A 15,519-nucleotide genomic window follows, 5' to 3' on the forward strand; every position below is an offset into this window, starting at 1 on the left:
AGATAATTGTACAATACTTGGATGTGAGTGAATAGAAATATTATCATTAGAGAAATAATCATGCGTAAAACTATGATTGCTTACAAAATATTTTATACTGGACCAGATTCTCAAAGGTTTTGCAATGCAGGTTCAAATATTATTTTTTATGTACTCCTGATTAATAAAGCCCTCAGCAACTTATACTTCAAGCTATAGATATTATTTATTTATTTGTTGCATTTGTATCCCACTTTTTTCCACCTATTTGCAGACTCAATGTGGCTTACAATAACACATCATAACAAGCGCCAATCAAGATTAGATAAACAATTGGTTACATAAAGAACAAGTGTAGCATAATGGATATAATCAATTCAGTAAATCAGAAGGCAGACAGATTATCGAATAATTAGTGATGTGTTGGAATTCCAATTATTGATTATTATGGTAAGTCTTATTATAAAGGAAAGTCTTTAAAGATTTTCGAAAGTTGATGAGGTCGTGAATATTTTTCAGATCCAGTGGTAATGCATTTCACAGCTGCGTGCCAATGTAAGAAAAACAGGACGCGTGTACTAGTTTGTACTTTAGACCTTTGCAGCTAGGGAAATGAAGTCCCAAGAATGTGCGTGCTGATCTTTTAGCATTCCTGGGTGGTAAATCATTAAGGTCTGACATGTATGCCGGAACATTTCCATGAACGATTTTATGAACCAGAATGCAAACTTTGAACACCGAGCATTCCTTAACTGGGAGCCAATGGAGTTTCTCTCTTAGGGGTCTAGCACTTTCATATTTTGATTTTCCAAAAATGAGTCTAGCTGCGGTGTTTTGCGTTGTCTGAAGTTTCTTGATGATGTGCTCTGTACAGCCAGAATACAACGCATTGCAATAACTAGATGACTCAACACCATTGATTGTACCAGGTTGCAAAAATGCCTCTTGGGAAGAAAGGTTTTTAGTTATTAGTTATTTTCCCCCTGGTTCTATAAAGGTCACCAAAAATTGCACACAAATTTAGGCGCATTCACGATTTGTGCATGCAACTTAATAGAATAATGAGCCAATTAGTGCCCATAATAGGCTTTTTAACAATTAATGACACTAATTATATTTGAGACTAACATGTGTGAAGTTAGGTGCGGGATCTGTGCCAAAAAAGGGGAGCAGAAATGGGAGGGTCATGGGCATTTTGGGGTAGAACTGGGGTGTGGTTTTGAGTTACAGAACATGGGTGCTCTGTGCATACAGGGTTCCTTTTACTAAGCAGTGGTAAGCCCAACACAGGCATACTTCTCACTATACAGGAAGTGTCGCTGAGCTAAGGCAGCAGCCCGGCGGTACTTCCCACCCCTAGTGCGCCGTCATTTCTTGCATTAGAAAAATGTATTTATTTTTGTAGCACCAGAGTGTACCTGGAGGTAATCAGGCAGTGCCACGTGCTGTCTGGTTACAGTGGGTTAACATGGGGGCCCTTACCGCCACCTCAATGGGTGGCGGTAAAGGCTGCCCCCTGAAATGACCACGTTTCAAATGCTTTACTTGCCGCCCGGCCATTTCCTGTGGTAAAATGGGGCCTCAGTTCATGTGTAACACACACGCTGACACCAGCGCCACCCGTCTTTTGCCACAGCTTGGTAAAAGGGGCCCACATTTAGGCATGGTTATTTGCACCACATTTTCGTTGGTACAAATGTCTGCATCTGACTTTACATGCAACCTCTCCGCTTAAGCAGTTATTCTGTAAACCATGATAAACTTAGGTGCGGCTTATAGGATGCCACTTATGTGGGTATTTTTTGGGCACCGTATATAGAATCTAGCCCTTGATGTTCAAGCTTGGTAAGTAGTCAAATGCACGGCTTATTCATTGTTTTTTATCTAGAGTTCAACATTTGAACCATTTTTTTAATTTAATTTTTTAATGAGAACTGTTGTTGAGATGTAAGTGGAACAATCAGAAGTAGATATACTAAGAAAGGTGACCCAGTTACCTAATTAATATTTTTATTTTTATTTATTGCATTTGTATCCCACATTATCCCACCTCTTTGCAGGCTCAATGTGGCTTACAATTCATCATGGATACTGGAAATAGAAGAGAATATACATTTGGGTTTACAGAGGGTTTTGGGTTACATGGTGGTGAAATACATGATAGTGTTAAAGCAAAAGGCATTGTAAGACATTTCTGGATATTTTAAAGATTATACAGTTACACGTGTTGATCTTTGTGATATATCTTGTCGAAGAGATAGGTTTTCAATAGTTTACGGAAATTGGCATGATTAAGACATCTAACGAAAATTAAACAGTAAATAAAATGGAAAAATCGAGAATTTTAACTTGTAATTATATTTACCTCAGTTTTGGAAAAATCGAGGATTTTATCAATTAACTATAGTTACCCCAGTTTCTAGGTACTGCATATACTACATTTTTGCTGAACTGGTTACCATCAGGTGAATTTTTGAAAGAGAAGGGCGGCCATCTTCCGACACAAATCAGGAGATGGGCATCCTTCTTGCAAGGTCGCCCAAATCAGCATAATCGAAAGCCGATTTTGGGTGCCCTCAACTGCTTTCCATCGCGGGGATGACCAAAGTTCACGGGGGCGTGTCGGCAGTGTAGCGAAAGCGGGACTGGGGCATGCTTAGGAGATGGGCGTCCTCAGCCGATAATGGAAAAAAGAAGGGCATCCCTGATGAACACTTGGGCAACTTTACTTGGTCCATTTATTTCACGACCAAGCATCAAAAAGGTGCCCGAACTGACTAGATGACCACCGGAGGAAATCTGGGATCACCTCCCCTTACTCCCCCAGTGGTCACTAATGCCCTCCCACCCTCAAAAACATCTTTAAAAATACTTTTTTGCCAGCTTCTATGCCAGCTTCAAATGCCATGCTCAGGTCTATCGCAGCAGTAAGCAGGTACCTGGAGCAGTTGTAGTGGGTGCAGTGTACTTCCGGCAGGCGGACCCAGGCCCATCCCACCCTACCTGTTACACTTGTGGTGGTAAATGTGAGCCTTCCAAAACCCACCAGAAACCCACTGTACCCACATGTAGGTGCCCCCCTTCATCCCTAAGGGCTATGGTAGTGTTGTACAGTTGTGGGTTTTGGGGGCTCAGCACCCAAGGTAAGGGAGCTATGCACATGGGACCTTTTTCTGAAGTCCACTGCAGTGCCCCCTAGGGTGCCCGGTTGGTGTCCTGGCATGTGAGGGGGACCAGTGCACTACAAATGCTGGCTCCTCCCACAGCCAAATGGCTTGGTTTTGGTCGTTTGTGAGATGGGCATCCTCGGTTTCCATTATCCCCGAAAACCGGGGACGACCATCTCTAAGGTCGACCTAAATTGCATGGATTTGGGCGTCCCCGGCCGTATTATTGAAACAAAAGATGGACGCCAATCTTGTTTCAATAATACGGTTTGCCCCGCCCCTTTACAGGGCTGTCCTGTGAGGTCGCCCTCATGAAAACTTGGGCGCCCCATTCGATTATGCCCCTTCACAAGGACCTTTTACCAAACAGTGGTAAAACGGGGCCTTAGCACGACTTATGCGAGTCATTCCTACGTGCTAAGGCCATTTATACTGCTGAGGTAAAATGGTCTATTTTCCTTATTAATGGCCATTCACAAAGGGGCCCTTTTACTAAAGGGTTGGTGTGCAGCAACAGGCTTGACGCATCCCAATCCAGAACTACTGCAGGAGCCCGGTGGTAGTTCCCACTCCCGGCGCATACCATTTCTGGCGCTATAAAAAGTTTCTTAACCAGCAGTAATCGGGCAGTGCCGCACGCTGCCTGGCTACCACCAGGTTAGCACCGGAGCCCTTACCGCTTCACCCGAAATGTTCATGCTGCAAGTAGTTCACTTACCGCATGGCCATTTATTTTCCCGTACAACAGACTGCCATTTACCTGCTGCAGTAAAAGAGGGCCTCAGCCTGTCTCAAAAACACAAGCTGACGCTAGCGCAGATTCCCTTTTACTGCAGCTTAATAAAAGAACCCCTAATTTTGGCATTTGCATGTGGCCATTAGTGCGTGAGCCCCTACCAACAGGTAGGTGGTAAGGGCTCATGCGCTAATCAGTTAGCACACAGCAATGTAGCTGCGCTGATAAGTGCATAGTATGCCCACTTTGCCTCCGACCTACCCCCAAGTGCTAAAAAATAAAGTTTATTCTTTAGCACAGGGGTAGCACATGCAAATCCCAGTCCCCAAATTAATGTGGGTTGCTTCAGCGCACCCTGTGGCAAGCCATTGTTTGCTGCACTAAGAATGGGTTAGTGCTTACCGCAGCTTGTAGAAGGTCCTCTATTTACCAGTATTACTCCTCTGTTTACTAAGCCAAATGGGCCATGTCGGCATTAGCGTACAGCAGCTGCTATGACAGCATTGTAAACATGGGGGATTAGTCCCCTGTAGGAATGAGTCCCCTGATTTGCCTGATGGCCAGCAAAGTTTAAAATTAATCCTGGCTGCTTAGCCTTTTCATTAAATGCATTTTCATTAATTGAGCCAACACCACGATTCTTATGGTTTTCTGAATCAAATTACAAAAGCACAACTTGCACAAATCTCCATTTTAGGAATTTGAACTCAATGAGAGTTAATTCACATTGTCAAGACAACCTTCAGTTAGTGCTATAGTCTGTAATAATGACATATTGCATCCTTCACCTGATGTATCTTTTCTCCAGGTAAAGATTTATGACCCTAAAATGGTTGCTCGTTTTTTTTTTTCCCCACAGGATGGAAGAGACAGTGAGAAATCTACTGCAAACCCAAGGGGTTCTGGAGCCAAATGGAGGGGATAGTGCTAATATTATGAAAGCTTATCAGGTATTTTTAGCAATTACATAAAAATCTAATTATTTGTAAATTTAAATTTTATAAAGCCAGATTTTTTATTACATCTATTTTATATATATTAATAATCCATAATTATAAAATTTCAAATGTTTTGAGGGTCTTTTTCAAAGTGCTGGTATTCCCAACATGGGCTTACCAAACACTAAATCGGAACTTCCGCTGGCCCAATGCATCCGCCAGTGGTAGTTCTGCCCTGCGCGTTCTCCATTTCCAGGGGAAAAAAAGAAAAACCCCTGGAAATGTCTTGCATGGCAGTAACCCAGCGCAGTGGCGTAGGAAAGGGGGCGGGAGGGGTGGTCCGCTCCACTGGTTCCCTGCTCCCTCTGCCCCGGAACAGGTTACTTCCGGTTCTGGGGCAGAGAGAGCAGGGAACCAGCAGAACTGATGCAGCTCCCAGCAGGTAAGAATGCACTCCGGGGTGGGGGGGTGGGGGGTTGATGCATCAAGGGGGAGTGTCGTGCTGCACCCGGGGGGGGGGGGGTATCGGTGCGTCAAGGAGGGGTGTCGATACGCCGAGGGGGTGCGCAGTGGTGAACCGCCCCGGGTCACAGCCACCCTTGCTACGCCAGCGGTAATCGGGCATCGCCACGTGCTGCCAAGTTACCATTGGGTTACCATGGGAACCCTTATCGCCACCTCAAAGGGTGGTGGTAAAGGTTCCGCACCACATGGCAAGAGTTCTCTTACCGCATGGCCAATGTTTGTCTGGGGGCTTTTTACCTGCTGTGGTAAAAAGGACCCTGGCACATTTGAAAAACAGCCCTTGCCACTAGCACAGGATCCTATTTCCTGCAGCTTGGTAAAAGGACCCCTGAGTTCCTTATCATACAAAAAAAATTAATATCTTTCTTCCTCCACTGAAGTTTTGTCAGTTCTGAACCCCCTTCCCAGCCTTCATCTCTAAGGGGCTAATGCACAACTAATGCAGGAAAAAATGGCAGAATGCAGGACATGCTAAAGCACTCTGCATAAGTTTTGCCATGGTATTTATATTTTTGTATTTTGGGGGGATTGTGCGTGTCAGGGGTGAAGAATGGCCATGGATGTGCTCATCAGCTAGTGTGCTGACCTAACTGCTGGGTTAACTGCTTAATGCATCCATAATATGGGAGCCCTTAGTACCTCCTCAATAGGAGGTGGTAAGTTCTCCCGCAGTAATTTCTTGTAATAGCCACGCGCTAACGCTAACATTAACACGCTGCTTAAAAAGACAGCGAAAGGCTGAATTTATGGCCACGCTAGAAATGAGATTAGTGTGCGGGAAAGACCTGAATATGGAAGCACCAAACCCATTTCATAGTGCAGTTTAGGAAAAGGGTTCCTAAGTGAAAGGAAAATGCTCTTCTGTTGGGCAGGAGACACACTTATATCAGCAGCCATCATATCTGCCCTTCCCAGTGGAGTTCATACAGATCATCTCTGAGATGTCCAAGTGACATTGGCCATATTTGTCAAGAGGTTCACTCTCCATCTTATCTACTCTCCTGATCCCTTACTCTCTTCAAATATGCGTGCAATCTGCTGCCCAAGGCCTCTTGGTAGTCTTATGTTTTGAGCCGGGTAGTAGAACCTAAGTTTACCTTATGAGCTGGGAGCTGCGCTGGGCATTTTCAGACTTGGTTTGATTGGTAACTGAGGTTACCTGTGTCCTGCTATTAACATCTCCCTGATAAACTATTGACTCCTTTATTCTATTTCACCCCCTTTTTATTCCATCCTATTAACACAAAAAAAAACCAAAAACTGTCCTTTCACTTGCAGAGGGTCTGACCTCTATAAGTTCCTTATCTGTTTCTATCCTATTGCCTAGATTGCACTGTGATTTTATATTTTTACGCTGGTATTGTCTTAAATGGATTTTAGAGAATTGTGTTTTTAATATCTGTGCTAGTGATTTCATCTTTTTATGTTGGAATTGTCTTAAAGGTGTTTTCATTGGAACTGTGTTTTAACCTGTGCCAAGTGTTTTAAACCTGTGACTTAATCTGGTCACACTGAATCTGGTGTCTGTTTTCATTAGAATTGTGTGTTGAATCTACACTGCCAGAGACTTAATTCAATCAATCAATTTTGGTTACATACCGTGTTTCCCCGAAAATAAGACAGTGTCTTATATTAATTTTTGCTCCCAAAGATGCACTAGGTCTTATTTTCAGGGGATGTCTTATTTTCGGCGAAACACGGTACAAGCCATACCCAAATGCACCACACTAGAGGACCAAACGATTACACATACAAAAAAAATCCCAACGATGGCCCCTGATAGAGGAAGAACGAGGAAAAGAATGCGTTGCTTTGTGTTATAGACATTCGGCTCTCACAAGGACACAAAAAAAACAAACAACCTCCCCTAATAAACCACAACACAGTACCATATCGCCATCACTACCTTCACACTAATGGGAACTGGGCTGGGTAGCTAGTTGCCAAATAGTGAGCTTCTGGTGGGAGAGAGTGGGCACCCATCGGGGCCAAACAAAAACTTTGCTAGGTCTTACTTTCGGGGGAGGCCTTATATTTAGCAATTCAGCAAAACCTCTACTAGGTCTTATTTTCAGGGGATGTCTTATTTTCGGGGAAACAGGGTAGCATCTGGTGACTCATAGCTGTGGAGGAGGGGCAATTTTGTTTTCAGCTGGGTAGGAGAGCCTAAGTTTACCTTATGAGCTGGGAGCTGCGCTGGGCATTTTCAGACTTGGTTTGATTGGTAGCTGAGGTTACCTGTGTCCTTGAGGGCCTGGGCCAGCCCAATTTGGATTTGGGCCCCCAAAGCCCACTGGTTTGGCTGGCAGGGGTCCCCAAACCCCGCCAGGAGAAGCCTTCCTCCAGCAAGGTTCGCCAGGTCACATGCTACCTGCTTTCCTCCCCCCCACCCCCCATCATATGCATGCTCGGTTTTAGTGAAATTTATTGTGCCTGAGGCTTTGCGCATGCTCAATTTAATTAAACCCAAGAATGCCCACGGGGGAGGGGGGGAGCATGGCAGGCAACTCGGCAATGACCATCGCTGGAGGAAGGCTTCTGCTGGTGGAGATTACGGACCCTCACCAGTCACGTATGCGAGGTTGCAGTGTGGGCAGAGATCAGCAAGGACGTGGGGCAAAATGTACCCCCACCCCAATTTGGGCTCCCCCCCCCAAATTGAGGCCTGGCTATGTGCCTGCATTAGACAGTCCAATGTGCTGTTTGGCTGTTGCTACTTTTTCATTAAAAATATTTTAATAAATGGTCTGCCTTGTTTAGCAATGAGATTCTGCAGTCTTTCCTTAGAATTGCATTATATTGGTTATGTGCAGATAAACTATACCTGACAAAAATCTGCAAAAGGCTTAATATTGTGAATTCCCTCATTGTACCAGCATATGGGCAGATGCTAAGTGTGAGGTTCATATATATATTCACAACATGGTCTTTACAACCATTCCTAATGTGTTATCATTGCAATGATCGATGCAATTAACTGCAGTTACAGTAATTGCATTGATAACACATTGCACTGATAACTAGGGATGGGCAATCACAAAATTTTTGTTTTGTATCATTTCCCATGTCGTTTCCGAGAATGTTCATTTTATTTTTTCTCATTTGGCCATTTATTTTTGTCACGGGAATGAGCAAGCTTTTGAAATAGAGCATATTGGAGGGAATTCTGTATAGGGCATCCAAAGCTGGGTGCCGAGATGATGCACTCTAAGCTGGAATTCTATAAAGGCAGTTCCGCAAGCATTTACGCCTGTGAAAGGCTGGTATAAATGCTAACGTCTAACTACTATCATTTAGGCACAGAAATGGAAATATATTATAATTCTGGGGTCCTTTTACTAATTTGTGGGAAAAGGGGGCCTGCACTAGCGTCAGCGTGTGTTTTTGATTTGCGCTTAGGCCCCCATTTACCGCAGCGGGTAAAAGGCTGTCTTTTTTTCCTCAACAAGAAATGGCCATGTGGTAAGTGAACCACTTACCATGCAACCATTTGGAGGGGAGCACTTACTGACACCCACTGAGGTGGCAGTAAGCACTCCCACACTAAACCTGGCAGTACTGATTACCACTGGGTAAGCACCGGTCCTCCAAAATTAGAAAATATTTTTGTAGTGCTGGAAATTGCGCTTGCTGTGGATGAGAGATGGCCTACCCTTTAGTAAAAGGGCCCCTCTGTACCTAATTCCTGAGAATTCCCATGACCCATCCATGCCTCTTCCTTGGTCATATCCCCTTTGGAGTTGTACATGAGATGAGTTAGGTGCACTGGTTATAGAATAGGGGCACAGAGCAAATACGCATGTAACCAGTAGCTAGTGCCAAATAGCTTTTGTTAAGGCCAGTTATTGATTATTATCACCAATTTAGCCAATAACTTTACACATGTATCCTTGGAAAGTTGAGAGAGTATATTTTGGCTTCATAATCAAGGCATTTCTGTACCATAACTGCACCATCCTTATCCGCTCTCCTGTTAATCAAATCCCTACTTCCTTTCAAACTCCTCATCACCATTCCTACTTGGCCAAATTTGACTTCCTTCCAGTAAGCTTATATTCAAACTCCATCATATCCTTCAAAATACTACTACTACTACTACTTAACATTTCTAGAGCGCTACTAGGGTTACGCAGCGCTGTACAATTTAACAAAGAGAGACAGTCCCTGCTCAAAGAGCTTACAATGTAATAGATAAGAGTGAGACAAATATAGGACAATCAAGCCATTGTGACATCACTGATGAGGTTGGCTCTTAGGCATTGGTGGAATGAGGCATTATGACATCACAATCTCAGCTCTGGTTAAATCACTGCTATATGTAATACTACTACTACTACTACTTAACATTTCTAGAGCGCTACTAGGGTTACGCAGCGCTGTACAATTTAACAAAGAGAGACAGTCCCTGCTCAAAGAGCTTACAATCTAATAGACAAGTGAACGGTCGGTCCGATAGGGGCAGTCAAATTGGGGCAGTCTGGATTCACTGAATGGTAAGGGTTAGGTGCTGACTTCTTCCAAACCACTGAAACATTATCAACAGCATTTTGTCAGAAAAGAATCATTTTAACTGCAGTTTCCTCATAAACATTTTCAAATCTACCCTAAATTGGAAAACATTATACTGTTGAGTAGAAACAAAGGACAGTCTTTTAGACAAAACCACACATTCATCAGGGGTTAAAATATGGTGGGATAAATTTATCTCTGCTACTTCTTCCCCTCTTGGAATCTGGTGACCGTACAGGACAGTTGAGATCTCTTCCTCTGATCTGTATGCCACTGACCCCTCCGGCCTCTCCAATATCTGTGGCTTCCTAAAAAGAATCATCCCCATTGAAGCCACCTTTTTTTCTGTCCATCTCTGAATACTTACCAACCATGCATACAAATTCTGAGATACATATACTTATTGGTTTCTATGAAATTTACACATTTTAGTCTTCTGGATATCATTCCAAAATACATTGATCTTCTTGAGATCTTCATGCAGTCTATCAAACTCATCAGGTTCAAAATTGTTTTTCAGTTCTTGTAATTTACTTTTCATGTTCCTCTGAATCTCCACCATGGAGAGGAGGGTGGTTAAGTGTGAGAACTATCAACCTTCTCTATCACTTCGTAAGCTGCTTGAACTCAACCATATACATTTTATGACAACTCTTAAGAAGGGCATTATATGATATGACCCTAATTTTAGAAGTCCTATTCGGGTTGTGATATGAGTGGGGTTAGGGCAGGACTACAACATACAAATTTAGGACCAGATTCAGAAAATGGTGCCCACATTTGGGTGCTAGAAAATCGGGTTGAGTGCCCATTATAGAATAGCACATATTGCTGATTCCTGTACCCAGATTTGGGCAAAAGGACTTAACCAAGCTGAAACAAGGTGCAATTACTGGCGCCCAATTTGGCCATGAATCCATGGTATTTTATAGCACAGCATGCAAATTGCCAGAATACCCCTGACCTGTCCATGCCTCTCCCATGGCCAGGGCTCCTTTTGGGTTACACGCTTTGGGATTTGGGTGTGCAGGTTTATAGAATATAGCGTATAGCAAGATGCATGCACAAATTCAAATTGGTGCCAATTTGCATCAGTAATTGATTGTTAGCACCCAGGAGTCCTTTTACAAAGCTGTGGTAAAAGGGGACCTGCGCTAGCGTCAGTGCGTGCTTTTGACTCGTGCTGAGGGACCCTTTACTGCAGTGGGTAAAAGGCTCTTTCTTTCTTTCTTTCTTTTTTTTTTTTTAAACAAATGGCCATGTGGTAAGTGAACCACACGGCCATTTCAGGGGGAGCACTTACCGCCACCCATTGAGGTGGTGGTAAGGGCTCCCGATAGTTCCGGATTGGTGTACAGCAAGCCCATTGCTGCATGCCAACCCTTTAGTAACCCTCCCCCCCCCCCCCCCCCCCCCCCCCACAATTATTAGGATCATCACTAAGGGAGTGAAAGGGAGAGTAGATGGCATGGATGGGCAGACTGGATAGGCCATTTGGTCTTTATCAGCCTTAATATTTCTCTGTTACTTCTACAATATTTTGATCTTTTTAAAATTAACAGTTTATTTTAACAGCAATTAAAAAAAAAAGGAAAGAAACTTGTTTGAAGTTAATAACAGTACCTATCTATTTTTCCTTCTTTGAAGTTCAGAATTAGTCTGGTCTTTAGTGTTAATGAATGGTTTCAACTATATGGAAGAGGTTGAATAGGTTGTAGCTTTTTAAATTCCATGTAAACAAATGCTGATGAGCAGAGCTTTGGTCTCTGTATCAATAAAAGAGAATTAGTGGTGGAACCTTATGAAGATGAGAGGTAAATGAATGGGAATGGCTCTCCTGTTCTATTCTATTCTCTAGGATTTATAAACCTCTAAGTCCCAATAGGTTCAAAGCGATGTACAATCATAGTCCATACCTAAGCAAAAATTATACAAAGATTGCTACATAGTAAAAATCAAAGGCATAACAAGCTGTACTTATAAGCATTATCCCCCAGGTTCTATTTATGGGGCCAGATTCTGTATATGGTGTCCAAAATGTAGGTGAAATTCTATAAACCACATCTACAGTAAGATACGGTTTATAGAAAAGCACATAGGCCAGGGGAACATTTAGGCACGACCATTTACGCTGCTGCACTGAAAACCTGGTGTAAATGCCTGTTCCTAAATGTATGCACATTCCCCCAAATTCCATAACAATGCGTGTAAATGTGATTGACACCCTTGGCACGCCCACATGCATCTCATGGCTACACCCCCTTTTCAGCTATACGCGTTAGAATTTACGTGTGCCTCTTTTTTTTTTTTGTTACATTTGTACCCCGCGCTTTCCCACTCATGGCAGGCTCAATGCGGCTTACATGGGGCAATGGAGGGTTAAGTGACTTGCCCAGAGTCACAAGGAGCTGCCTGTGCCTGAAGTGGGAATCAAACTCAGTTCCTCAGGACCAAAGTCCACCACCCTAACCACTAGGCCACTCCTTCAGTTTTCCCCTGCAGGGCGGGACCATAGGAACAGCTGAAACACAAGTGAAAAAAAAAAAACTGTTGGAAGCGGCGTCCCTGCATGCAGGAGGCTCCCTACCCCCTCCTCCTCCTCCTCTTACCGGGGTCCTGGCGGAAGCATTAAAGAGCGAGCAGGCTCAGCGAGTCTGCTGCCTTCTCTTCTCTTCGCTCTGAGCTCTGACTCTGGTCCCGCCCTTACGGAAACAGGAAATGAGGGTGGGACCAGAGTCAGAACTCAGAGCGAAGAGAAGGAAAGGCAGTAGACTCACTGAGCCTGCTCGCTCTTCAATGCTGCCGACGGGACCCCGGTAAGAGAGGGGGATTGGCGATTTTGGAGGGGGGAGCGACGTGCACGTTGGGGGATGGGGAGGGGGGACTGGCACTCGGAGGGAGGACAGAGCGAAGGAGAATGACAGAGGGAGGGAGGGGGCACTGGAACTCTGAGGGAGGACAGAGTGAAGGAGAGTGACAGAGGGAGGGAGGAAGCCATGGAAATCGGAAGGGAAGAAAGGGGGCCGTGGGACTTGGCGGGGACAGAGGGAGAGAGCGAGGGGGGAGGAGGGAAACCTTGCTAGCGCCCGTTTCCTTTCATACCGAAAGGGGCCTTTTTTACTAGTAGCTTGATAAAAGAGGCACTAAATATTGCACTAAGGGGTCCTTTTACTAAGGCGCACTAGAATTTTTATCATTCGCTAAAAATAAGAGTGCATTAAACGCTGGAGATGCTCATATATTCCTATGGGTGTCTCTAGCATTTAGCACACGCTAAAAACAGTTGCAAAAACCCTTAACTTGGATTTCAAAGGAAAGAAGAGTCCAGAAGAACAAACCATAATAAGATACTCATTGTCATTCAGAGAGATCACAAAGAGAAATCTCATGGTCAAGATTATTAAACCACAACACCTTAGGTTTTTTTTTTCACATTCAGACTAGGCATATTTCTCAGATCCAATCTGTGTTGTTGAAGAAGTCTTATGGACTATCGTATATATGGAAGGTTTCTACTTAGCACACGCATTGACCAGGAAGTAAGAGGGGGAGAAGAGAGATAACAAAGAGACATTTAAGAGACAGTATGAATTTAGATTTAATATCATCGCATTCCATGTACTGATAGAGACTGCCTGAAGATATTCAAGACGCCATGGTGCTATTACTAAGATATAAGGTTTTAAATTTATTACATACATTGAAAACTTGGTCACATCTATGAAAAGAGTTAATTATTGCTGTAGGGCATGTGGAACTCATTTAATAGTAACATCAATATGTCTGACTCTAGGATAAATATTGATACTAATGAAGATCATATGCTATTTAATGGTAATGTCACACTGGCATAGAAATAGGAGGATCTGTTCAGAGCAAGCTTTACTGAAGTACTAAACCTGTAATTGTCTCTGTCAACATTCTGTGTGATAGAAGATTATGTACCCAGGAAGCAACAGCCGCTGGGGAAAACGCAGCCAGTGAGGCCTGCAATTTAGTCATAAATGTGAAGATCCTGTAGCAGTGAAACTCCTGTCCTCAGTTAATTATTCCAGGTGTTCCCAAAAGTATTCTCAGAGAATTATTGCAGATGAAAGGGATGTCACATTACATTGTACATCCTTTATCAAGTACGAGTGCTATTAGCATGAAAAAATATGAAGCATGGAGGAAGACCAACCATAAATGCTATTGATCTTTAAATATTATTATCTCATATTATTAGAAACATCTGAGTGGTTTGCAACATGTATACCTATTCAGTTTAAAAAAATAATAAAGCAACAAAAACAAAATGACTAATACAACCAACAATAAAAATTTATTCAGTCACCAGAATCATCATGTTAATCATCCATCTTTCTCAACTCATTACCCTTATCAGATGATACTACTTAAAAAAATAATTTAAAAAAAAGAGAGAAAGCTAATCTAATCAGATGTGCATCTTTCTAAACATAAAAAAAAGACATCTAGCCCTAAGTTCTGCAGATGAGGTGTTCCACAGTTTAGGTCCTGTGATGGAAAATATGCCCACTTGATTGAGTGGAGGAGTGGCCTAGTGGTTAGGGTGGTGGACTTTGGTCCTGAGGAACTGAGTTCAATTCCCAGCACAGGTAGCTCCTTGTGACTCTGGGCAAGTCACTTAACCCTCCATTGCCTGCCACATTGAGCCTGCCATGAGTGGGAAAGTGTGGGGTACAAATGTAACAAAAAAATGTATGTATGTATTGCTATTCCCACTCTCAATACACCCTTATTTGGCAGCTTGACTCCCTAAGAATAATATTGAGTGGGCATTGTTCCTGTTTTCACTAGACACAAGGAACCCCAGTAAGGACAGGGATGGAATTTGGGGAGGGGGAAAGGGAAGTCTGCTGGAGGGGGGGGGGGCTTTGAGGATGATTTCTTGGTGCAGATGCGGTTGCAGGGGTCTTTGTGCCATGGAAGTTGTAGATTGTGGTAGATCAGACGCTTTGAAGGGGTGGGTTGGTTGTAATGGGTCAGATGCTTGCAAGGTGGGGGGGGGGATCAAAGTGTGATCGAGGGAGGAGGGCAAGAGTAAATGCCAACATCTAGGATTTATTTACTCAGTGTAGATTCCCCTTGTAAGATGGGGATCCCATGTTATTATGTTAGGCCGGCCCACACCACTCCCTCTTCCTGCCCCTATTACACTTCCTGACAATATAAATATGGTGAGTTTCACCACATGTAAATAGCATGCTTTCTAAAGTAACATTTATGCACGTATTCCTTACCACCCAAAATTAGAAATATACAGGAATATACTAGATTCCGCAAAATCCTCAAATCGTTCCTATTCAAACAAACCCTCACAAAAAACAACCATATCTCAAACAATTAATTATTACCTGAAATGGTTATTACTTTACCATTAACTTTCTCTTTGCTTCATGTACAATTTCTCATTCATAATAGATTTTCTAAATGTTAAACATCCATAGCTATCCCAGTATGTTTGATACTGTATTGTAAAATCGGATTCTTACAATAAATTACTTTCTTATGCATTATTCTTTGTTATGTATTCTATACCGTTTATTGTAAGCCACATTGAGCTCAAACTTGTTTGTGATAATGTGAGATATAAATGTCACAAATAAATAAATTTTCCTGGATGACAGAAGATAAAAACCAGCCC

General features: G+C 43.0%; 1 protein-coding gene across 1 annotated transcript in view; it reads left to right on the top strand.

Annotated features, from left to right (window-relative positions):
- The window catches only part of NCKAP5 (NCK associated protein 5), an 898,061-nt gene that overhangs the window by 499,748 nt on the left and 382,794 nt on the right, over positions 1 to 15,519 (top strand). The window contains exon 5 of the mRNA XM_030209965.1: positions 4,742 to 4,832. Coding sequence (XP_030065825.1) covers positions 4,742 to 4,832 — 91 coding nt within the window. The remainder of the gene's footprint in view (positions 1 to 4,741; positions 4,833 to 15,519) is intronic.

Source organism: Microcaecilia unicolor, chromosome 7 (genome assembly GCF_901765095.1).
Source record: "Microcaecilia unicolor chromosome 7, aMicUni1.1, whole genome shotgun sequence".
Lineage (NCBI taxonomy): Eukaryota > Metazoa > Chordata > Amphibia > Gymnophiona > Siphonopidae > Microcaecilia > Microcaecilia unicolor.